We start from the raw sequence: 21,602 nt of genomic DNA, 5'->3' as shown, positions 1-21,602 counted from the left end.
ATATGTGAGGTCCAAGCTCAAAATCAAGTGCAAAGGTTTTGGAGGGCGGAACTGTTTCATGTAGTGAGTAAGCTCTTTTATTTACCAAGGAGACTTTAAAAGTTATTTTTAGCTGCCAGCCACAGTTTGAATGCAGAAGGATGTTACAAAATCTTAACAGCAGAACTGAGTGAATGAGGCTGTAGTGCTGATTTGTTCTTTGTGCAGTACTATATCACTGCTACTCTCTGTGCTGTGGTCCAAAACTAAGACCTGCACTGCAGCAGAAAATGAGTGTTCAGCGCAACAGAACCTGTGAGGTGACCAGCTCTTCACTAGAGAATATGTGAGATTTTGGGCTGTGTTACAGAGATGGTCAGTGATGTAGACAAATCTTTTTCTGTACAGGTCGTTTCATGTATTTATTTTTGCAAGAAGTGTTTTTCAGAATAGTTCATTACTGTATTTATCCTAGTACCTAAATCCTTTGAGTGTGTTCATCTAATGTCTTTTATCAGTAACACCAGCTGGTAGACAGAGCACTTTTATAAGTAAAAAAAAGGAATTAATTGTCTAGCTTGATAATTTTTATGTCTCTGTTGGTTTGTAGATTTTTCTGTATTTTTTCAACAAAGCTTGTTTTTTCCAAATACTTCTTGTGGGTAGGAATGTAGTAGTTGCAGCCCACACACTACTGTTAGCAAACTTCTTTACTGGAGACTGGAAACGATGTGGATCTTATTTGGCCTAACATAATCTAAACTGGAGAAGACAGAGCTTGGTGCAGAAATGGAAAACTGGAAAAGCAATAGGACAAATCAGAAATATGGAAAAGAGGAATATTAGTCTATGAGGAGAGTCCAAGAGGAGATCAGCTAAATGCTGAGCAGTGTCCTGAAAACTAATCAGATGTTAGAGTTTGTCAGGAAAAGCAGAGACAGTGAAAGAGAGGCTGCTGTTGTCTCTGTATAGCCAAGCTTTGCCCTCATCTTGAGCGTGAATGTAGTTCTAGTTTCTGTCACAAAGAATCTAGGAGATAGAATGGAATTGGAAAAGATTCAAAGGGAAACAGCGATCAAAAGTGATACGACTTCCTTTGGAGTCCTGTCTGTGCTAGGACTCTTCAATCTCAGAAAGAAAAAGCTAACGTGAGATTGATTGAGATTACGGAACCCATCACACAGAGACCTTAAAGCAAGGTTCAGTGCCTCCAGACATCTCCCAGTGCAGTTGCTAGGGTTCATTAATAGATTAAGGCCCTGTTCAGAAGACATAAAAAGCAGGTTTGCCCAGAGGGCAGTAGATGTGTCGAACTACATTCTAAAGCCTGTACAGCTGCTAGTAGCTTGCCTGGCCTTAGGGTAGCTTAGACAACTTTGTGTAAGAGTAATTAATTGCAGGTTACTAAGCAGAGTATAAGAAACCACATTTGTTTCCGGAAGCCAAGTTGAAAATAGTTGGATGCTGGGAGAGTTTTAAGGGAGAGCATTGTTTGCTATGTTCTTACTCATCCATGAGGCCTGCCCTGGGTGATCCTGCTGTGGCAGGGAGCTTGGACTCGATGATCTCTCAAGGTCTCTTCCAACCCCTAACATTCTGTGATTCTGTGGTCTGCACGTGGCAGCTGTTGGAGGCAGGACACCAAGTCTTTGTTCTAACCTCGTACAGCTTGTGTTGTGTTTCCTAACGGTTGGTTTTGAACATGATGTTAAAGGAAAAGGCTAATGAGCAATTTTCTAATGAGAGGAGTAACACACCAGGTAATCACATGATGTCAGTGAGCAAAGGATGTGATATACACCTTTAAAGCAGGCACAAGTGATCCTAGAGAACATAAAGGACTACACATAAGAGCTGAGAAGCATTCATGTAATTAAACCTATTCCAGAATGCTGTGTCCCACTCTAGTTGTCAGTATTCACACATGGAAGAGGCAACTAGGGCTGAATAGACACTTGAGTGTCTGTTTTTACGAAAACCCATGAGCTTCAGCTAAATTCCTTAAGTAGATGCCATTGCTGTGTATAAATGCATGATGGACAAAACGCCAACACAGGGAGAAAGCTAATCTAGCTGAAGATCAATACTGGCACAAGAGTAAATAGATATCAACTGGCTACATGGAGCTTAGGCGGAAAGCGGGAGGTTCTTTCTACCTATTTGAGCAGCACAGTTTTGGTATCAGTCCTCCAAGAAATGTCATGAAGTTCAAGAGTGGAACTTAATAGGAAGAGAAAAGAATGAGGTCGCTTTCTGTAATTAAACTTCTGTAGTTAAACTATGCTTGTTGGAGCCAGGCAAGGGGCGCAAAGCTCCCTCTGTTCCGTTTTGTTGCTTAAGGCCTGCAGCTGCTACCGGTATCCTGCTGTGAGGCTCTGCTGTCTGTTTTGTCGGAGCCAGATCTTGTGTTGTTACTTAGCCTTTCTCTGTTCCTGTCACTTCCTGACCATGGCCTTTCTGCTCTTCACGTAGGGATTTGGATCTCATCCATCCTTCTGTTTTCTGATCTTAGCCAGCTTGTGAGGTGCAAACACTTGCTGTTTAGTCAGAAGGGGGAAAAAATGGACAGGGTAAGATATAATGCAGATTTTGGGGTATTTGTTTGCAAGCCCAGAAAATAGAAACAGTGACAGCTGTTAACAGCTTGAACACATTGTTTGTAGTGGTTCTTTACCAGAGAAATATGTTAAACCTTTTCCAGTTTTGCCTTATGTTATTTTTCCAAGATGGTTATTAGTAAAAGGAGCAGTGATGATGACAGATTGGTTTTCTGCAAAACCATGTGTGAAAGTACCTTGAAGAAGAACTACCCCAGTAAAATTCCACTAAATACATTTTACTGTCTCATAACTAAAACTGTACAGCCCTGTATCACCATCACACAGGAAATTCCTATGTTAATACTTTTATTCACTTCATCCAGACGTTGTAAGAAAGGCAAATAACGTTCATGGTTTTGTAGGGACAAAGTTACTGAGTTAGCTAATGAAGCTGTTTGAAGTGGCACAGTGAAGTTGTCCTAAGTTGCACTTTGCTTATATCCATAGAATGCATGGCACCCACGGACAGCACACTCAGTACACCAGAAGTTGTTGTGTTTATTCTCTGAACAAAATAGGGCACTTTAAAAACAAACTAATTTTTAAAAAGCTCTTTCTTTTTTCCTCTAGAGTGAAGGAGTTGTGTAGGTTATCTCTTTTAAAACAGTCTGTGTAGCTGGGTTTCTCCTCTGAGCTTTGAATTTAGTGTAACTTTGTGGTATTGCAGGGGAAATGGGCTGGATTTGGGGGATAGCTTTAAACCCATGCTAATTCTGGTAGGGATTTGTTTTTCTCAGAATGAGATCTTAGACTTGAGCAAAGATAGATACTACTCTTCTAAGACAGATTGCAAGGCAGTGTCAGCGTAGTTGGCATGTTGAAAGGTTTATCTAAAACACGTTTATAGCTGGATAGTAGTTCCTTTTATGTCCATTCTTTATAAGAGGTAAGAAGTGAGGAAAAAAAAGTAACTCAGACAATCAAAACCCAAAAACCCCAAAGCAAGATCAAGAATGAGTACACAGGAGTACAGAAGTAGCAGGGAATAAGCTAGCTAAGTAGACACCTAGGAAAGAAACCATTCAGTGCTGCTTTTAAAGCACAGTGTGATTGTTAATTTCAATGGATTCAGAGGACTTGGAGGACATCTGAGAGGAGATCTGCTAGGCAGTGATGTGAAGATGCTGATCACTGTCCATTCATGGGACAAATGATAAACAAATCCACTTTCAGTCTCATCTTATTATACCAAAGTGTTCAGTGCTTAAATTTAAAGCACTTTTGTGTCTTTGAAATATGTTTATGTATTTTAGTAGTGATACATAGGTGTAAACATGCAGTTGATCTAAATTTGACATCTTAGGTTGATTGCTTTTCCAGTCATAAACTGAGAGTTTTGTTCAGACGCTTTTTGGGATCAGTGTAATATTAGTACTGCATAGACAGAATAGCACCACATTCTTCAGCATTCTGTAAGTAATGGTTGACTTAATAATGATTCTCTTGACTTAATAATGATTTTCTTGGCTGTATGTAATATGTGCTGAGTATCATAGTTCTTGCTGGCTTGCTGCGTTTGAAAATCCTGACTGTGTAGTTTTTAAAGGAATGTACTTAGGCCCTCTACTGGTCACTTTGAGAATAGGGAAGAGAAAAATCTGCCCTGCAATATAGAACTGCTGACAAGGTGGGCCTTTTGGAAAAGGGCAAGGAGAGACTAGAATAAACGCTGACCTATTTAATTAGGTCTAATCTCTAGAGTTCTTTTCAGAAAGATCTAATAAAAAATCCAAACTCAAGCAGGCACATTAAAGACAAGTTACCTTGTTTTGAAATGATGCAAAATAAAATTCATTAAAACACCAAGTTTGCAGAACACCCTATTCCAGTGCTTTCAGTTTGTTTCTCTCTTAAAAATCTTTAAAATCCTAGCACGTTCTGTATTCAGGGCAGAGCCACAATGAAGTTAAACTAAGAGCAAACTCTTGATAGTAACACTTGTCAAATCTTCTCTGAAGTTTTGAGAGCCATTTGAGGAGGTCAGGTAATCAGACAGCCTGAATACAAGTATTTATTTGATATGCATAATTCTGAGAGGCTGCTTGAAAGTGTCAAGTCTCTGAGCATTGCTTAGCATCACTTTCTCCATCATTTTTGAGGGTGGGTATGGTGGGTTTCCGAGTGTTTGATTTTAATAAGAGTTATTGACTTGAGAGCTGTTTATTTGGAATTGATCAGTATCATCATATCTTCTTGTACACCATTGATTTCTTTGTATTGATATTTCAGTTCAGGCAGTGGTATTTCTGCACCACACTCCTCTGTGTGTGAAGCTTTTTATGCCCTAGTTAATCAATCATGGCAGCTCTTTATTAGCTAATGTGTATTTACAATGCTTTGAAAATATGAAGTGCCAGACAAGCATCAGAAGCTCCAGAGGTGTGCCAGCACAAGAACATTACAAAACACTGTGATGAGAAATGATACAGTACTATATCAAAGTGAAACTGTGGGTGGATTTTAGGAGGGAAAAAAAAGTTTTAGGGTAGACTGTATGCTTCTGAGGTCTATGCTACTGTTACTTCTATTACAAATGCTTTCAAAAGAAAATTAATTTTTATCAACTAACTTGAAAATGTCTATCTGCAGCAGCACAAAACTAGTGCAGCAGTTACAGATGTCAGCTACTTCCTTCCACACTGCCGGTCTATGCTCCCTTCATCTTGTTTTTTTCCTCCAAAACAAGGTGGCCTCATCTAAACTAGGTTTGGGAGCAATCTGCAGCGTATGCTATCCCCAAAACTGTGCTGGGATAGTTTCTTTGGCCTGCTCCACTTAAGGACAGGCAGACAAGCTAGACAGCCTTGGCCGGTGGTTTGATACTTCTCCAGACTGTGCTAGGATGGACATAGCTGTTGACTCACTGAGTGATAGTTCCTTGGTGTTTTCCAGACCCCTACTGCTCTCTTCCATGATGCAAATCAATTTTGGCACCTCTTGTCTAATTTGTCTTCTGCTAGAACAGGGATAAAGGTGCATGACCATAGAATTCAATAGCAGAGAAATTACTGAAAAGCATCATCATCATTTTCTAACCTGGTGGCAGAGTCCTGTGTGCCTTAGTACTCACAGACCAGTGAATGCAGCATGTATGTCAAAATAGAAGACATGAAAAATAGCAAGACAGGAAGAAAGCAAAAGAGTATGTATGATGATTAGTGTTGCATTACTCAGTGTCTTGGAAGGCACTTGAACACTGATAGGCTCCAGAGGCTCGGAGAGGCGCTCAGGATCCTCAGGGTGAATATTTTTATGAAGTTCTTCTGGTAAAGAAGCCAACAAAAGGAAACTTTGCAAAGTCTTTGTGCATTATTTCTGAGTGTTTCCATAACAGCAGAACATGTAATTTTGAGTTTGCTGCTCTTCAGCTTTCTTCCTTTTTCACTACTACTTCTTTTCTTTTCCTTTCTTTTTTTTTTTTTCATTTCTTTTCTTTTCTTTTCTTGTTTTTCCTCTTAATTTTATTTCCTTAGATCTAACTGGCTAAAACCGTGCTGTGGGAGACGAGCAGCTGTGTGGCAGGTATTTTTGCTCAGTGCAAGTCTCAACAGTTTCCTGGTAGCCTGTGTAGTATTGGTGGTGATTCTTCTGACTCTGGAACTCCTAATAGATATAAAGCTTCTCCAGTGTGAGTAGGAAGATTATTACTTTTAAAAATCTTGATTAAATAAAGGCTTAAGATGCTGGGAGGTTTTTGAAGAGGGGAGGATGGTGGGATTTTTTTTTCTCCTTATCCTTTAAATGGTTGCTAGGCTAGGTAAGAAATGTGCTTTTGTGGAACCCTGGTATAGTGAAGTCAGTCTTGTCCTTATTTTGCTGACCAAATTCAGCACAGGATAGCTTTATAAAGGATACGAGCAGAGTGTGCATGCAGAGGTCTGCACATACTGTTAGGAGTACTTGAAAAGGTCTGTCCTTTACAGACTCACTCTGTGTGCACAGAGGAAAGATCATTTGTGCCCGATTAATGTCTGATACTTTTCACATGCACATGGATAGACAGAAATGTGACAGATTTGGTGCTCTCTCTGTGATTAATTTACTTCTACTGAGGTGAGTAGGAATTGAAATTGCAGCTTTCTGTCTTTAATGCACAGAAATAATAAAAACTTCTTTTTGGTAATACACTGGAAGTCAAATAATAGCTTAAATGGAGTTTTGCTTCATCTGAATTCACTCTACGCAGGTTCCACAGTAGAAATTTTGATCTTGTTCATTTTTTTCCCCACTTAATCCTTTTTTTTAAATTTTTATCCCTACTGCTTTTCCTCCATTCTCCCTTTTTTTTCCTCTTTTCCATTTTTTCCCATTTTGTGATACAGATCTGACATGAACACAGGTATCATCTACTACATAATTTTTGCCTTATGCTAAATGCTGAAGAGCAGCCTCTAGCATTTCTCTACAGTCTCAGATATGTTGAAGTGGCAGTGATGGGATTCAGACAGTCCCATAAATGCAGGAGTACATGACATGAAAGAGTCATCATCTGGTATTTTCTATGACAGCTTTAAATTGAGCCAATGAACTTTCTCTGTTGAAGTCCTTTTATTTTTGTGAGTTGTCAGTTGATATTGGTGGAGTTAGATTTCACTGTAGATGTAGGTGTGCAATATATTGAGATTACTTTAGGGGACTTTATTAATAATTGCAGAAATTTTACAAACCTTGTAAGATGAATAAATGACTAAGCTGTTTTTCCACACTGTTGCCTCCCTGTGTATCACAAAAGACTGCAGGGGGGAAAAAAAGGCAGCTGCAAGGTAGTGGCTGTGCTCAGAACAGTGTGTGCAGCATGGACACGTGGGCCTGCAAATGACAGGCAACAGTGTGGAAAAACAGTTTAGACTGGACTAGTTTGGATAAGTCTGCTGCTTTCTAATAGATTCATAGCATGCTTTGGGTTGGAAGGGACCTTAATGATCATCAAGTTCCAACCTCCCTGACACAGGCAGACACTTTCCACTAGACCAGATTGCTCAAGGCCTTATCCAACCCAGCCTTGAACATTTACAGGGAAGGGCCATCCACAGCCTTTCTGGGCAGCCTGATCTAATGTCTGACCACCCTTGCTGTAAGAATGTCGTCCAAACATCCAATCTAAATCTTCCCTCTTCCAGCTTAAATCCATTTCCTCTCATCCTATCACTTCAAGCCCTTGTAAAAATCCCTTCCTGGCTTTCTTGTAGGCCACTTCAGGTACTGGAAGGCTGCTGTAACATCTCCCCAGAATCACCTCTTCTCCAGGCTGAACAGCCTCAGCTCCCAGCCTGTCCCCACAGGTAGAGTGCCCCAGCCCTCTGATCATCTTTGCAGCTCTCCTCTAGACCTGCTCTGATGGTTCCCTGTCCTTCTTGTGTAGAGGGCCTCAGAACTGGACACAGTACTCCAGGTGGGGGGGTCTCATAAAAGCAGAGCAGAAGGGCAGAGTCGCTTCTGTCATCCTGCTGGTCACACCTCTTTTGGTTCAGCCCAGCACGTGGTTGCCTTCTGGGCTGCCAGCCACATTGCTGGCTCATGTTGAATTTTTTGGCAGCTGACACCCCAAAGTCCTTCTCTTCAAGCCTGTTCTTAAGCCACTTCCTGCCCAGCCTATATTTGTGCTTGGGATTGCCTAAACCCAGATGCAGGACTCTTTAAAAAACTCAGGAAAGCTAATTATGGATGTAAATCCTTAAAAATCAATAGAGAAAGGAGCTTTTAACAATATTTATTGAGATGCCACATCTTTCTGTTCAAGTAGACAATTGTCTCTTCCTGTAGAGTTTGGAAATGCTTCCTGTTGATTTCTCCTATGCTTTTGACACAGTTTTGTAGGCTTCTGCTTTTTTACTACTTACTTTGTGAATAATCTTCTAAAGAAGTCCTTATTTTAGGGATCATTGCTCCTGTAATGCATGTGATACTCTACAAAGCCCTGCAGCTAGTACTTTGTGCATGACCTGTAGGTGTTGGCCAGCTGATTTGGATGCTTACAGGCTGCCCCTACCTGTCTGTATTTTCTCAGGACCTGAGAAGGACCCATGCCACTCTGTTGCTACTTTTCATGTTAACTAATGAACCAACCCCACAGGCTTCTTGCCTTTGTTGAGTCAAATATACCTTCTATTTTGTTTTCAATCAGATAAAGCCTGTCTTGGAGGGGCTGATACATGCATTGCAGTTGTGTCATATGAGGAATGTGTCACTTATGTTAATGATTTAAAAAGCTGTTAGGGCTATAATTATGTTTTTCAAAACTGTAATGACAGTTTTAAATGATCCCTTATGCTTTATGAAGTCAGCCAGTGCATTAGGATCTGTTAGTGCACATCGCTGCCAGTTTTGTTCGTAACAACAGGGGCTAATCTGCATCATAGACTGTAATTACCCAAGAAGCCTCCTTTTAAAAACAAAACAAAAAAAAAAAGACAACTAAGTCACAGTGTTTTCTCTGGCTGTGACATTTTGAGAGCATCATTTTCCTCTCGTACTTTTAGTACAGTTGTGCTGTGCAATTCTCCCATACACAAAATTGTCACTGTCAGTGATGGAGAGCACATTTGCAAATGCGTAGGTCACACACTTGAAAAAGACAGAGACCTTTCAGGATACTTTAGCACAAAGCATATTCCTGACAGTATCATATACCCCAGAAAGCAGGAGACACACAAGAGGCCTTTTATTATAGGTCTCAGTTTTGTAATTAGCTTCAAAGCTCTTGACGTGTGTTAAGGAAATAACATCTCATTACCTTGTAATATGTAGATGTATATTAAATCACTTTCAAAAAGACAGGGTTGTAGTAGGTTCCAACCTCCTCTCTTCAGATTTATAGCCTAACCTGTGCCTTCCTTGTCTTCAGTAGTTTTGGGCAAAAGCAGCACAGGAAACTCTATTAGCATTGTCCTACTTCTGAAATCAACTGCGGCAGATGTGGCTGACAAGATATCTGGCCTTTCTGGACACACCAGTATGGGAAGCTCCACTCCTGGCCATTTGGTTGCTGGATCTGGACCCTGTCTGAGTTTCTGCGTACCTGTGCAAAGAAAATGCATGTTGGAGGGCACTAGTTCTGGGAGTGCAAGCTTCTATACTGGCCACATGGGGTTTATCAGGATTTATTTTTCATCCCTCCTCTTTTGCATATATATTTTGAAATGTGAAAGTGAGGGAAAGAAGGAGGAGGTAAACCAAGGTTGGCCATGCCCTGCTTTTGAGGACATGGAGTATCTGGATTTGCATTCACTTCTGCCCCATAGCATCAGACAAGCAAAAAGTGAAAAAAAGACATTTTGACTTTCAGCTACCATGCTATAACTAAGGAAAAAAAGTTGTAAATTCAACAAATGTGAATTTCTACTCCTTGCCTGAAACTGAATCCCAGTGATGTATCCAAACCACCACAGAGCAGGGATGAGCACCTCTTGAAGAAGACTCTTCTCCCATCATTGTGCCTTTTCACTACTTTTTTGAAAGGGAGTGTTTTGGAAGCAGCCGATATGCTCATTCAGTGTATGGGCTAGTGACTCAGCTTTTGTACTACAGCTTCTTGCTTGGAAAGCTTTTTCAAATTTCCTCTTTTACAGGCAATTTAATTGCACACTGTCTGGCAGTGCATTCAGCACTCCACTGCAGTTAGCACAGCATCTGAAATCGATCTGCTTTCCAAATTCAAGGTTGCTGTATCTCTTTTTGTCCACTTAGGGGCAGCTGGAGCCTTCTGTCAGTTGGCAGCTGTTCGAAAAATTACCTACAAAAGGTTTCCATTTCTTTATGCTTTATGCCACCCTATCAAGACAGCACTTTGGGGAAGTTGAACATATTTTCTCATCTGTTTCATCTTTTAGGTGGTACCTCCACTGCATCACAGCAAACCATCTCTCATCGAGCCCCATATGGGTCTTGGCTGTCAGAGTTCTAGTGGCAGCTCATGTTAATAGTTTTCTTTGTATCCTGATTTTTTCCTACATCCCTCTCCTTCCTGTTTTATTCTGTTTTAATTAGGATGCTTTATTTAGTGTATGTCTTATATTTCTTGGAACTCACTTAATTCTACCACAGCCTTGCATCTCTATCCACAATTGCCCTCATCTTTGCTGTAATTCTCTAAAAGCAGAAGTCCATACAGACTTATCATCTGTCTTCTGTAGGGGTGGTAGACTCAGTACCCTTAAGAACAGAGAGCATTATTTTCATTGACCTACTCCAAATTTGAGAGCATGTGATCTTTAGAGTAGTTGCCAGCAGTTCAGTTACTGGACCTCCTCACCTTTCTGCTTTGTTTTGTTGGCAATGAAGGGAGCTTTGATCACAGTGTTTTGGTTTAACTTGCTCATTAAGGAATCTTCCAGATTTCAAGAGGTGCAGTTAAATCTGTAAAAACAACCCATATCGTAGAGTTTCCTCTATAGATTTGAAGCAAACTCATTTGTCTGATTCTGTTTCATTTTGCTTACCATCAAAATCAAGTTTGAATCAAGTGCAAACCTGATGTAATGCCATGTGTGTCCATGCAAGATTTTAATACTCTGTGATATGATACTTATAATGAATTAAGATAAGTTTTCTTGAGTGTTCCTGACACTCAGTTCCTGAAAGGACATTTGTTCAGTCATTCCATTTTGAAAGTGCAGTAACTGCCTCAACAATCTGCATGAACTATATGAAGTTAGTTTGTGGAAGCCAGAGTTCCATAAATTACCATGTCAATTTATCCTTTACAGTCTACTTCTCTCATGGAGGAGTTTGAAAGGAAGTGAACATAAGGCATTTTAACAGTTACTGTCTTTCTGAAAAAAGGTGCTTACAAAGGAAATTGGAATTTAATTTGCAGTATCTTTCTTGAGTGTTTTTGTAGAGATTTGCATAAAGACAAAGCTATTGATATGACAGCCATGTTTGCTGGCTATAACAATAGCCACGTGATGTTTGTTGTGCAAAATAACATTGATGATTCCTCATAAATTCCTTAAAATTAATATATTAAGATTTGATCTCACTAATGATATCGGTTCTCTCTGGGTTGAGCTCACTGTGGTTTTCCTAGAGTCAAACTAGGAAACCACATCCAGAGAGATGTAAAATTGTCTTCCTACCTAAGTTATTTATTTAGATGATAGGAATGTATTTTGAAGCCCAGTTTGAGCACTGGTTTTTAAGCACCTGCTCTAGACAGTTACTGACTTTCTGAGATGGATTGTTAAAGACTGAATACAAGGAATAACGTGGGAATAGTAGACCATTCTGTTGCCTTACACAATTCTAACTCTGGATTTTTAGGTATACAGGATTTAGTCACACATCTCGTACTAAAGCAGCGCATGGAGTGAGAGCATGGAGCAGTGACAGAGGATCAAAGACCTAAAATAGACATGTCATTGCTTACGAGCAGTCTTATCTGTAAAAACTCCAATGAACAGCTGCTGTGGCTGCTGACACACTGCCTGAATTAGAGTGAGCAGCTGACAGGGCTGGAGTTCCATGTCCCATTACATCCCATCCTCTTTCTGGTACTTCCACTACAAAATGTAAGAAAAAGCTTTTCCCATATGTAAGTTGTAGCAGTACTAATGATATTAAGTGTAAGTTGTGTTCTATTACTAAATTTGCTTCATTGTATTGTGTTAATTGCAGTTTCAAGTGCTTCACAGTTTGCGGGAGTAATTCACTGGATCAGCCTAGTCATCCTGTCTGTTTTCTTTTCAGAGGTATGTATAATCAGAGTATTTCACCACGTACAGAACTGCAAAATATTTTAATGCTGTTAGTGAAATTAGCAAGGAATTTGACTGTAAATAAATATAGCACCATGTAATTTAAGAAGAATAAATTTAACAATTGCTGCTTCTACTCAGCGAGCTAAAAGATTTTGTTTAGGTTAGAGCTATTTGTCAGTTGCCTGGAATTGGCAAGAAGCCATGCAAGACACTGTCTTGCAAATTATATTTGGGAAGCAAAGAGAAATAGTAATATTCCAATCACTGCAGACACAGGACAAGACTAGTTTCATCCATTTGTTGTCTCGGAAATCATAGCCTTGTCACTGGGTATAAGGTACAAGGGTAAGATAATTCTTCAGGACTGATGATCCACAGGTTTGGGGTTTTCTATTAAAAGGTCTGTTTTAATAATGGGATTACCTCTCACGACTTACATAGGTGGTTTAGATATTCTAAGTTGCTGCACATAAACATGGTAAGAGAATGAAACAAATGGTGAATTTCTTTGTCTTTAACAAATGTATACATTGGAAAAGGCTGTAAAGTCAGGATATAACATACTACCAAAGTGCCATCATCTGTTAGAGTTTTCAACTTTGCTCCAAAAAAAATCATTGGTATTGAGACAGACTACTCCTGAGATATCCCCAGACATTTTAAAGGCCTTTTTTTTCATGTTATGATGTGTTACTTGTCACAAAAAAATGCTTTCTATTTGTTAAGTTGGAAGACAGCTTGGACTTAGAATTCTGTCTGCTTAAGAGAAACTATCATAGTCCAAACATGATAAAGTCTTCACTCTGTGGGGCACATTTAGGTGAAGGCTACAAAAAAGGTAAAATCAAGACAAGTGGATATGGTATCTGCACTTGTTGAGTTCATAGCATTTTATACCACTGCTTATTTCCATGGTTCTCTTAATGGTGTGCATTCATTTACATGTATCACTTTGTATTTCTACTCCTAACAGGGATTTTGTAGCTGGTGTTGCTAGACTGTCAGTGGGTATTTTCTGAAAGGATTCCTTGGCAACAGACAGGGGTCTTAAAACTGCCTTGCATCCTAGCCTGCTGGTGCTGCAGGCCCGACAGTAAATATGACAACTCTCTCCATCCTTTGATGGTGATTATAGGTTCCAAGATACACATAAACTGACTGGAAAAAATTATGGACTGTTAAAGTTAGTCTTTCCATTGTGAATGGTGCCTCCTAGTTCTCAAAGACTCAGGTGTGCTAGGTGAACTCCCTTCCCTGAGCTGCAATACTTTCCCCTATCCTCCTGAATTTTTTTTTGGTGGGGGTTAGCACCCTGAAAGGCCCTGTAATCCTGAGTTTCCTAACAGGATCATCTTTTAGGTCTGCTGCTAGCAGTGTGGCTGCACATGCACACTCACCCGATCTTCAGTGCTTTTCAGGCTTGTTTCACAATGAACTTTTGTGGCCCTCAAATTCCTGCTGTAGCATTGTCTCAGTTTCTGTTTTCATTCACTTGTGTCACCAACCACTCTAAAACCCTGATGCAGTATCACTTCCATAGTCCAATTCATATGCTGACAGTTTTTGGTCAGTTGTTTGTGGCAGTGCAGACATATCCTCAAAGCCAGTACTTGTCTGTCCCAAGTAAGATAGTAGTTGTTTCAGCTCTACTGAAACAGAATGCCCCCGTAAGTGGGTAAATAGTTCAGAGTTGTTTTGCAGGAAAACAATAACAGAAATACTTCACTGAGCTAAAACTGGTTGCCTAACTCACCATCCTCATTTTGGACCTGGGCTGGCTTTTCTCCTTCTCCCTTCATTAGGTATTTGGAACTACTTTTCTTCATCTCCTGTCTCTTACCTCTCCTTTTATTACCTGTTTCTGTTTTCCTAAGTATCTTCATTCGCCTTTTTGGTTATGGTTTGGATTTATATCAAAGAAAAATGAGGTCACAAGGCAGCTGTGTAAGGTACAGGGCGGAGGGTAAAGTTTGGGGTATTAGTTTATTTGGCAGCTTAGACTTCTTTATTGAGTTACAGCAACAGAGGTGGCTCCATAGAGCGACTGGAGGTTCCTCCAAAACCACATATCGGGAAGAGAATGCAGATGTACCTTTGCTGCTGGCTTTGCTGGGGCCGGCCTTGTGCCAGGATGATTTCCTAGAGATTTAATTAGTTTGGTTGTAACAGGCAAAGGCTGAGGATCAATTAGTCCTTCACTCAGTGCCTTTTTCCTTTCTTATGTTCAGAAGGAATTGTTTCTATAGCAAGTACCATGTCTTAGGTTTGGATGTTTACAGTTTATTCTGTAATTTGGTTCCTATCAGTTCTGAGGATATAATTCTTCAAAAAGGCTGTGATTTGGACTTAGACAACAAGTAATACACGGTTGTAAAATACTTGTTAAAAAGCAGAAAACTTCCACCACAGAATTGGAATGTTTTGAGAAAATGTGACTGATGTAAAATCTATTCTTCTGAAGACAGTGCAGGGAATTGCAGTCCTATCGTGCCAGAGTTAAACAGGCAATGGCTTTCTACTTGGATAAAATGAAAGGACAAAAATCCCAGCAGCTGCCAACTGCCAGCAGAACAGCTGCCAACAAAATAAAGTAGCTACTCACATCATCTTCCTGCTCTCTGTGTTACAGCCACAAGCGTTAAAGGAATTTATTGCACAGCGTTAATTTTCTATTCTGTCACTGTCTGTGACTTAACAACATGAAAATATATTCAGATGAAGTGCACATCAGCTCTTTTGCTCTTTTCCAAGTATTTGAGCAGAATTTACTAGTGGTGATGATTGTGTGTGTTTGTCTCTGTTTACATACATCACTATGGTTTGTCTGTGCACCAAGTATTACCCAGATGTTAAGACAGAAGAGAAAGACACTGGGGGGGAAACACGAGTACCAACAGCAAGGCAAGGCCGGGGTTACACCCTATCAAGAGGGCAAATTCAGCCTTGGTAATAGTTGGCTGAGAGATGGAAGATGGGAAATGTCACAGTGTTTTGGTAAGTGGATTGGAGTCTGCTTGTATTTTATTAGTCTTATCACTTGCCACAAATATTTGATTCTGTAGCTCTTGTTCAGTTCTGCTTTTCCACTAAAACTGGCGAGGGTGTTGGTGTGCAAGAACTGAGTTATTTGGCATTAGTTGTTTGCGTTGCTCTGCGTGTGCTTCAGTCAGCCAAGCACTCAGGCATTCTGTTAGCTTTCAGCACTTGAGTGTTTCCCTGGGAGTAACCGTATCTTCTGATGTGTTTCAAGTGAGGCAGTCATGGAATTGTGACTAATATTCTTCATCTGTATCCAAGAAATGAGTTCTCAAAATGAGAAGACTAAGTCTGGGGTCCTAGCTGATAAAGCATTTGTTCCATTAGCTATGGTTTACAGGCACTTTTTTGATGCTCACTTCTAGGAGGCAAAAAAAACCTCAAAACTTTTCCTAATCCTTTCATAGCAGTGTGACTTTTTACTCCTTTTTAATAACAAGCAATCCTTGGAAGGAAGAAAACCTCCTAAGGAAGGCCCTATGGCACATCCCAATGACAAAACTTTCTGTATAGATTTTTCATAACAAATTAATATATTTATATTAGGGAAATTGGTAATGCTACTTTTGTTTCATTTTTGTAAGCTTCAAACAGCTGAGCAGAAAGATAATAATCTTCCCTTCTGTAATTCCTGCATAAGCTGTGACTTCTTTTCTGGATGCTTGCTTTCATTCCGTGTACATTCAGCTTTTGTCATGGTGCTTAAATGCACTGCACTGCTGGCTGTGCATGTTTTGATTCTTAAGATGGTTAATTGGGAGACATCTGGGATCTAGAGATGAAGGTATGGATTTTTATATCATAGTATAATTTATGGAGGTGAATTTATACTGTGGTATTTTATTGGTGACTTTTTTTTCCTTCCTCCCACCCCAAGATAGTAGTTCCGAGAGGTAATGATTTTGTAGAGATCTAGAAATTTAGCTAGACCTCTTCCTGAAATGCTAGTCTGTCCATTTAGTTTCCAAGAATGTACCTGACTGAGATTATGTGCTTTACCAGCACTTCATCTTTGCTTTCATCAGTTTTGTAGTGACAGTCCAGCACCTCCTACATGGTGCATTTAAAAGATAGAGATTAGCTGTGGTGTAATCTTGCCCAGAGGCGATCTGTACTTACCTTACAGTGGTACACTCTGCATCTTCTGTGCCTGGAAAGCCCTTTACAATATATCCAGAGCTGTCAATTAAAAATTTATTGTCTCCATATTCTGAGAACAAATATGAACAAACAGAACTGCCACATCTGTGCAAAGGTGAGTTTGGATACTGTATGGTATCATAGTAATATTGGTAGTAGGCAGTGAAAATGCACAGACTGCACTCATGTCTGTTAATGTCATCAAGCTTGTGCAGCAGTTATTTCTATGTGACCTCATGTGGTAGTAGAGCCACAGTAGTTACATAATATGGTACACGGGGAGTGTTTTGTGCTGGGTAATATGTGAAGAGAGGTCTGTAGTTAAATATCTCCTTCCGGAGCCTTGAAGAGAAACCACATGTTGGAGAATGCCTGTGCACTGGAAACAGAGGGACATCACAGTTAAAGATCCTAAAGCATTCCCTTATGCTCTGGTGGCCTCAGGGTAGTGTGTGCTAGAGCAGATAATCTCTGGGTAGGCACACCAGAAAACAGCAAAAGAAGATTCTTTTTAAGTACTGAGTGAGCTAAGGCTTATTGGGAGTGACTCAAACTAGAGAGGTTGTTAATTACAGACGGGGTACAAGGTGTTCTTTTGGAAAAGATAGCCATAAATATTTGGTCTTATGAGATGTGTCCAAAAGTCAAAGCTTAATCTTTAGAGTTTGTGTGCAAGCCAGAAGTAAACACTCCCTGTATAACATAGAGATTAGTTTTGTGGCAATCGAAGGAAGGAAGGAAGGAATAGCTCTCCTAAAGACACCCTTTCCACTCCATTCTACCTCTGGTACAATCACTACATCTCAGAATGCTTTTGCCATTGGCTAAACCTGAAGGGCCAGCTTCACCTCCTGTGCTGTCCTGATTATTTTACACTACAGATGTCTTTGGCATAGTGAGCCACTGAGTAGTAATTGTATATTAACTGCACAAGCAAAAAAGTGTTTAAAATTGCCTCCTGTACATTGCGGTCCTCTGACACGAAACTAGCTCATGCAGGCTGTGAGGATTCACAAGGCTGGCTCAGCAAAACACTTGGACAGGTTTCCCTGCAAAATTACAGAGAAAACCTGCAGAATCCCTCAGTTCTTAAACTTCACTGCACTTAACGTGCAAACAACTGTGTGTCACCAAGGGACACTGTCAACTTCCAAGTCATATATCTGTCTGAAAAGTGGTTTAAAATTTGACTTTTATGTGGAGTTATTCAAACATAAATAAGTTAACAGAAGCATTGAGTCATTTATTTTTTTTCATTAGTGCAGTAGACAGACTTTTATGTAGTAATTTAGCTTTTCTCAGAAAACAAAAAGTGAAATTAAAAGTATATATGTTAATCTAATTGAAAGATTCTAGCAGTGACCTTTAATGCCGATATTTAATGTTTGCTTCCAAATCTCTGTTTCCAGAAATGCAGAATGCCTGCAGTGCAGAAGGCGAAACTATGTGTGTGTATTTTCTACAGTGCTGAAAAATGCCTGCACATCACTAGCAAACAGTAGCACTGATCTATTTTCCCTGTTTATTATAGATTCTCCTGTCTACAACTAGTAGAGTCATGACTAACATGACTAACATTTATGTTTTGTCCATAATGAATGTGGTAGTTGCTGTTCTCTTTGTTTTTTCCCCACCTTGGTCCACGTGCAGTGCATAGGAAATTTCCTGGATTATTAATTTCTGTCCCTGTTTCAAATTCTGCTGCAGGTTGTTGTGTTTTACGTTCCTTACAAAGGAATTATCAAATATAATATGGAGTTGTTTGAAAGTAATTTGTTTGAAATCCTATGATTCATATGATGTTTTTAATTGCTTAGGAAAAATGTTCCAGTGTTGCTTATAAGTAGCATAAATGCTCTTATTTCAGTCCAAGTGATTATTATACTGAACAGGGAGATCTGCTCAGTGAGGGACATATTTGCTTGGTTCAAACTCCTTTGGTTAAGAGTCATGGTAGTAGCAGTGGGTGGGACCTTGTGCTTCATACAGACAGTGGCAGAGTAGGGAAAGCTGTGGCTCACTCTTGGTGCTTTTTTGGAGTGCCTGGTTCCCCCAGGGTGCCAAGGAACAGCCTTACATAGCTTTTGCCACTTGAGTGGCAGTGAGATTGCTGAGAGTTACAATTCTGGTGCATGGTGTTAAGGTGTTCCCTACAGAACTAATGTTTTTAAAACTTAACCCTCAGTTGTGCCCACTTTGTTCTGAAGAGTGCATCTCATCCCACCCTCACACTCTCTCTTCCTACGGTACATCTGCTCTAGCTGAGATAAAAGATAGTAGTCATCAAAGCATTTTCTGTGAGGAGACCTGTCTTCCAGAGGTAGCACCAACAGTCATTACTGCATTAAATGTCTGCCAAGCAGACTTCCAGTCATTGCTGGCTTGTGCTGATTCACACCAGCGGAATGAAAATCAAAACATTTGCGCTAGCTTCCAGCCCTTGGAACTCCTCAAATCCATTAATATGAGAGTAGCACAGTCTGATTTAAATGCTGCAGTGAGAAATTAAAGAGGCAGAAAGGAAAATCCTTTCTTATGTTATCTTAACAGCCCCATATTAAATCATTTTTCAAGAAAGATTTTCACCATCACTTAATGTAAAGGTATTGTGTTCTGCCACTCGTTAGTTAGAATCATAGAATACGATCATTACATTTGGAAAAGACCTGTAGGATCATCAAATCAGGCATACAGATTATTAATAAAGACATTTCTGTGAGCCTTATTCCTGTGCTGCATTTGTGAAAGGCTTTGGGTGCAAAGTGATGTTTTTAAGACTGCAAGTGAGCAGCATTAGCAGTTCTTGGTGTCTAAGTAGAGTTTTGTACATGTTTGTAGGGGAAGGACAACTCTGCATTTTCTCTTCGGGCCAGTGACTCCCCTTCTCAGCCAGACCTGGCCCATGCTTCACATAGACCATTTCTCATTAGCCTTGGCTGGGTCTCTTCCCTTCTCACTGATTATATGAGACTGTACTCTGAAAGCACCATTTCTCCCACATAAGACCTCTCCCGCTGCAAAACATTATTAAGTGCTGTTATGCAGGTTTAGAGTGCCAGGGTAGAGCTCATCTGCCATCCTGGGTCAGGTGAGGCAGTTGGGCTCATGGCTTTGGCAAAAACATGTGTAGGAACAATACTAAAAAATCCAGTATTGTTCTGCAGCTAGTGCTGGTGCGTTGGGTATAAATTCAGAGATGGTTTGGCTTTAATATGTTTGCATTTGTAATGAAGAGAAGACTCATCTACTCACTATAGTCACTTTTTTCTGCACAGTTCCTGGCATGGTCAGCCCTCAGACATGCCCAGCTCTCTGTCACTAGCACCCTTCTCTAATGGAGAAAGCAGCATTTTGATCTTTGCAAGGCACACAGCTGCAGTTAGACCCTTTGTCTGTAGCGTCTGTCAAAATCTGACTGTAATGTTACTGTTGGCAGAATACATCACTACCAGTTATGCTTTTATGTCAATTCAAATTCAATCATTAGTTGATTGGTTTTGGGTTTGGTTTGGTTTGTTTTCAGTGTGTCTTCTGAAAGCTGGTTTAAAAATGAGGAAAGATGCCACTGGTCTTTAATTTAATGGGAATTCACCATTGCTTCATTCTGTGGTTGTTCTTTACTGATGCTACTTATAGCATGGTTTGCTTAATAGAGGAAATATTTGGTAAGACAGCAGCCCTGTACTGCAGAGGGGGAGGATAGGAAACTCTGCTCTTCAGATGGATGACATGTCAGTATCTTAGGCATCAAAAGGGGGCAGTGCCTCCTTTCTTTTTGTAGGTAATGGTAAGCACTGACATGTCAATGATGGGAAGAAATGAGGATCTTCCCCCCTTCCAGCTGAGAAAGAGCCCACAGTGGGCCGATAAAAGCTTGGGTCAGTGGGATTGGTGTAGTGAGAAGGTTTTGTAATTACATCTGACAAGTCTAAAATATTAGGAGGATGGAAAAGCTCATGAGCACTTGAACGTGTTTGTGGAAAGTTTCACTCAGTCAACACAGGGGTTGGAAAGCAATACCTGCTTCTAAAATAGCATAGTGTAGTGATTTCTAGATCCTCATTATTATTCAGAAGGAGTGCATAATGCTTAAGTAAGACAAAAAAATGATCCCCTGAGTAGATAAAGCTCAGAATGTTTGTCTGAAATTGCAATAACATTCATAGTCTTTTTTTTTCCCCTTATCTATTTTTTACTAGACTATTTTGAGGATTGTAGTCCTTGGCATATGGGATTACATTGAAAACAAAATAGAGGTAAGCACTCTAACTCTACCTGCTCTTTTTCAAGGCAGGCACAGCAAGAATATTAAGAACTGCTTTGGGTGGCTTTGTGATAGACATGATGGAACACAGTATCTTTCCACTCACATAAATGTGCACATTCAATTATTGTATGTGTGTATGTGTGGCTGTATGGTGCAGGCTCTTTTTCTGTCAGAGACTCTGAAGCACATCATACTTAGAAATATTTTAAGGGAGTGGCTGTGGCACTTTTGCCCCTTAAATCTGTTTTGTTGTTAGAACTGTGCTAGTCTAACTGTTGACACTGCTACCCTGAGATAATGACCACTGAGTAAAAAAGTGCCGTGTGACTTGTGTAACCCCATTCCTGTAATTGAGTTGAAATTAGAACTGGTTGAAAAATTGTGTGCAGTCTTCTGATAGAAAACACTCATTTGGCAAAACTACCCATTTGCTTGGGAATTTACTAATTCCATTTTATAGTAAATTTATACCTTGAATTAAAAATGAAGTAGAATGTGCATACAGTTGCAGAGGCAGATAAGGAGATGCATGTGGTATAAATAACACATAATCCCAGTCTGAGCAGAAATCAGAAGATAGAGAAAATTAAAAGCTCTTGGTAGTATCTGATAAACTAATACTGCAGAGAATGCACCAGCAGAAATTCTGGGGCTTTTTGGAGCTAAGTGTGTCTAGAGGCTTGCATATTGTTGTAATACATTTTAACTTGTTTTGCTAAATAAAACCCCAAAGCAATCCAAACAACAAACCCAACCAACCAAAAAAACCCCACAACACCAAATTATTGATTCAGAGATTCTTGTGTTGAGACTAAATGCAGCACTTTCTGATTTGGAGTGGAGTGGTATTATTTGTTGCCCATCACATGGTGGCAATAGGAA

The 21,602-nt window shown here is 39.9% G+C and overlaps 1 protein-coding gene across 8 annotated transcripts in view; it reads left to right on the top strand.

Annotated features, from left to right (window-relative positions):
- Positions 1-21,602, top strand: part of TMEM266 (transmembrane protein 266) — a 108,873-nt gene that overhangs the window by 56,416 nt on the left and 30,855 nt on the right. For 7 of the 8 annotated variants that reach the window (XM_064157325.1, XM_064157323.1, XM_064157326.1 and 4 more), the window contains 4 exons: positions 6,053-6,207; positions 7,769-7,861; positions 12,195-12,268; positions 20,653-20,709. In XM_064157325.1, coding sequence (XP_064013395.1) covers positions 6,053-6,207; positions 7,769-7,861; positions 12,195-12,268; positions 20,653-20,709 — 379 coding nt within the window. The remainder of the gene's footprint in view (positions 1-6,052; positions 6,208-7,768; positions 7,862-12,194; positions 12,269-20,652; positions 20,710-21,602) is intronic. The other variant, XM_064157330.1, reaches the window with a different exon arrangement.

This window comes from Pogoniulus pusillus, chromosome 17 (assembly GCF_015220805.1).
Source record: "Pogoniulus pusillus isolate bPogPus1 chromosome 17, bPogPus1.pri, whole genome shotgun sequence".
Lineage (NCBI taxonomy): Eukaryota > Metazoa > Chordata > Aves > Piciformes > Lybiidae > Pogoniulus > Pogoniulus pusillus.
This window is presented reverse-complemented; position numbering and strand designations above follow the sequence as displayed.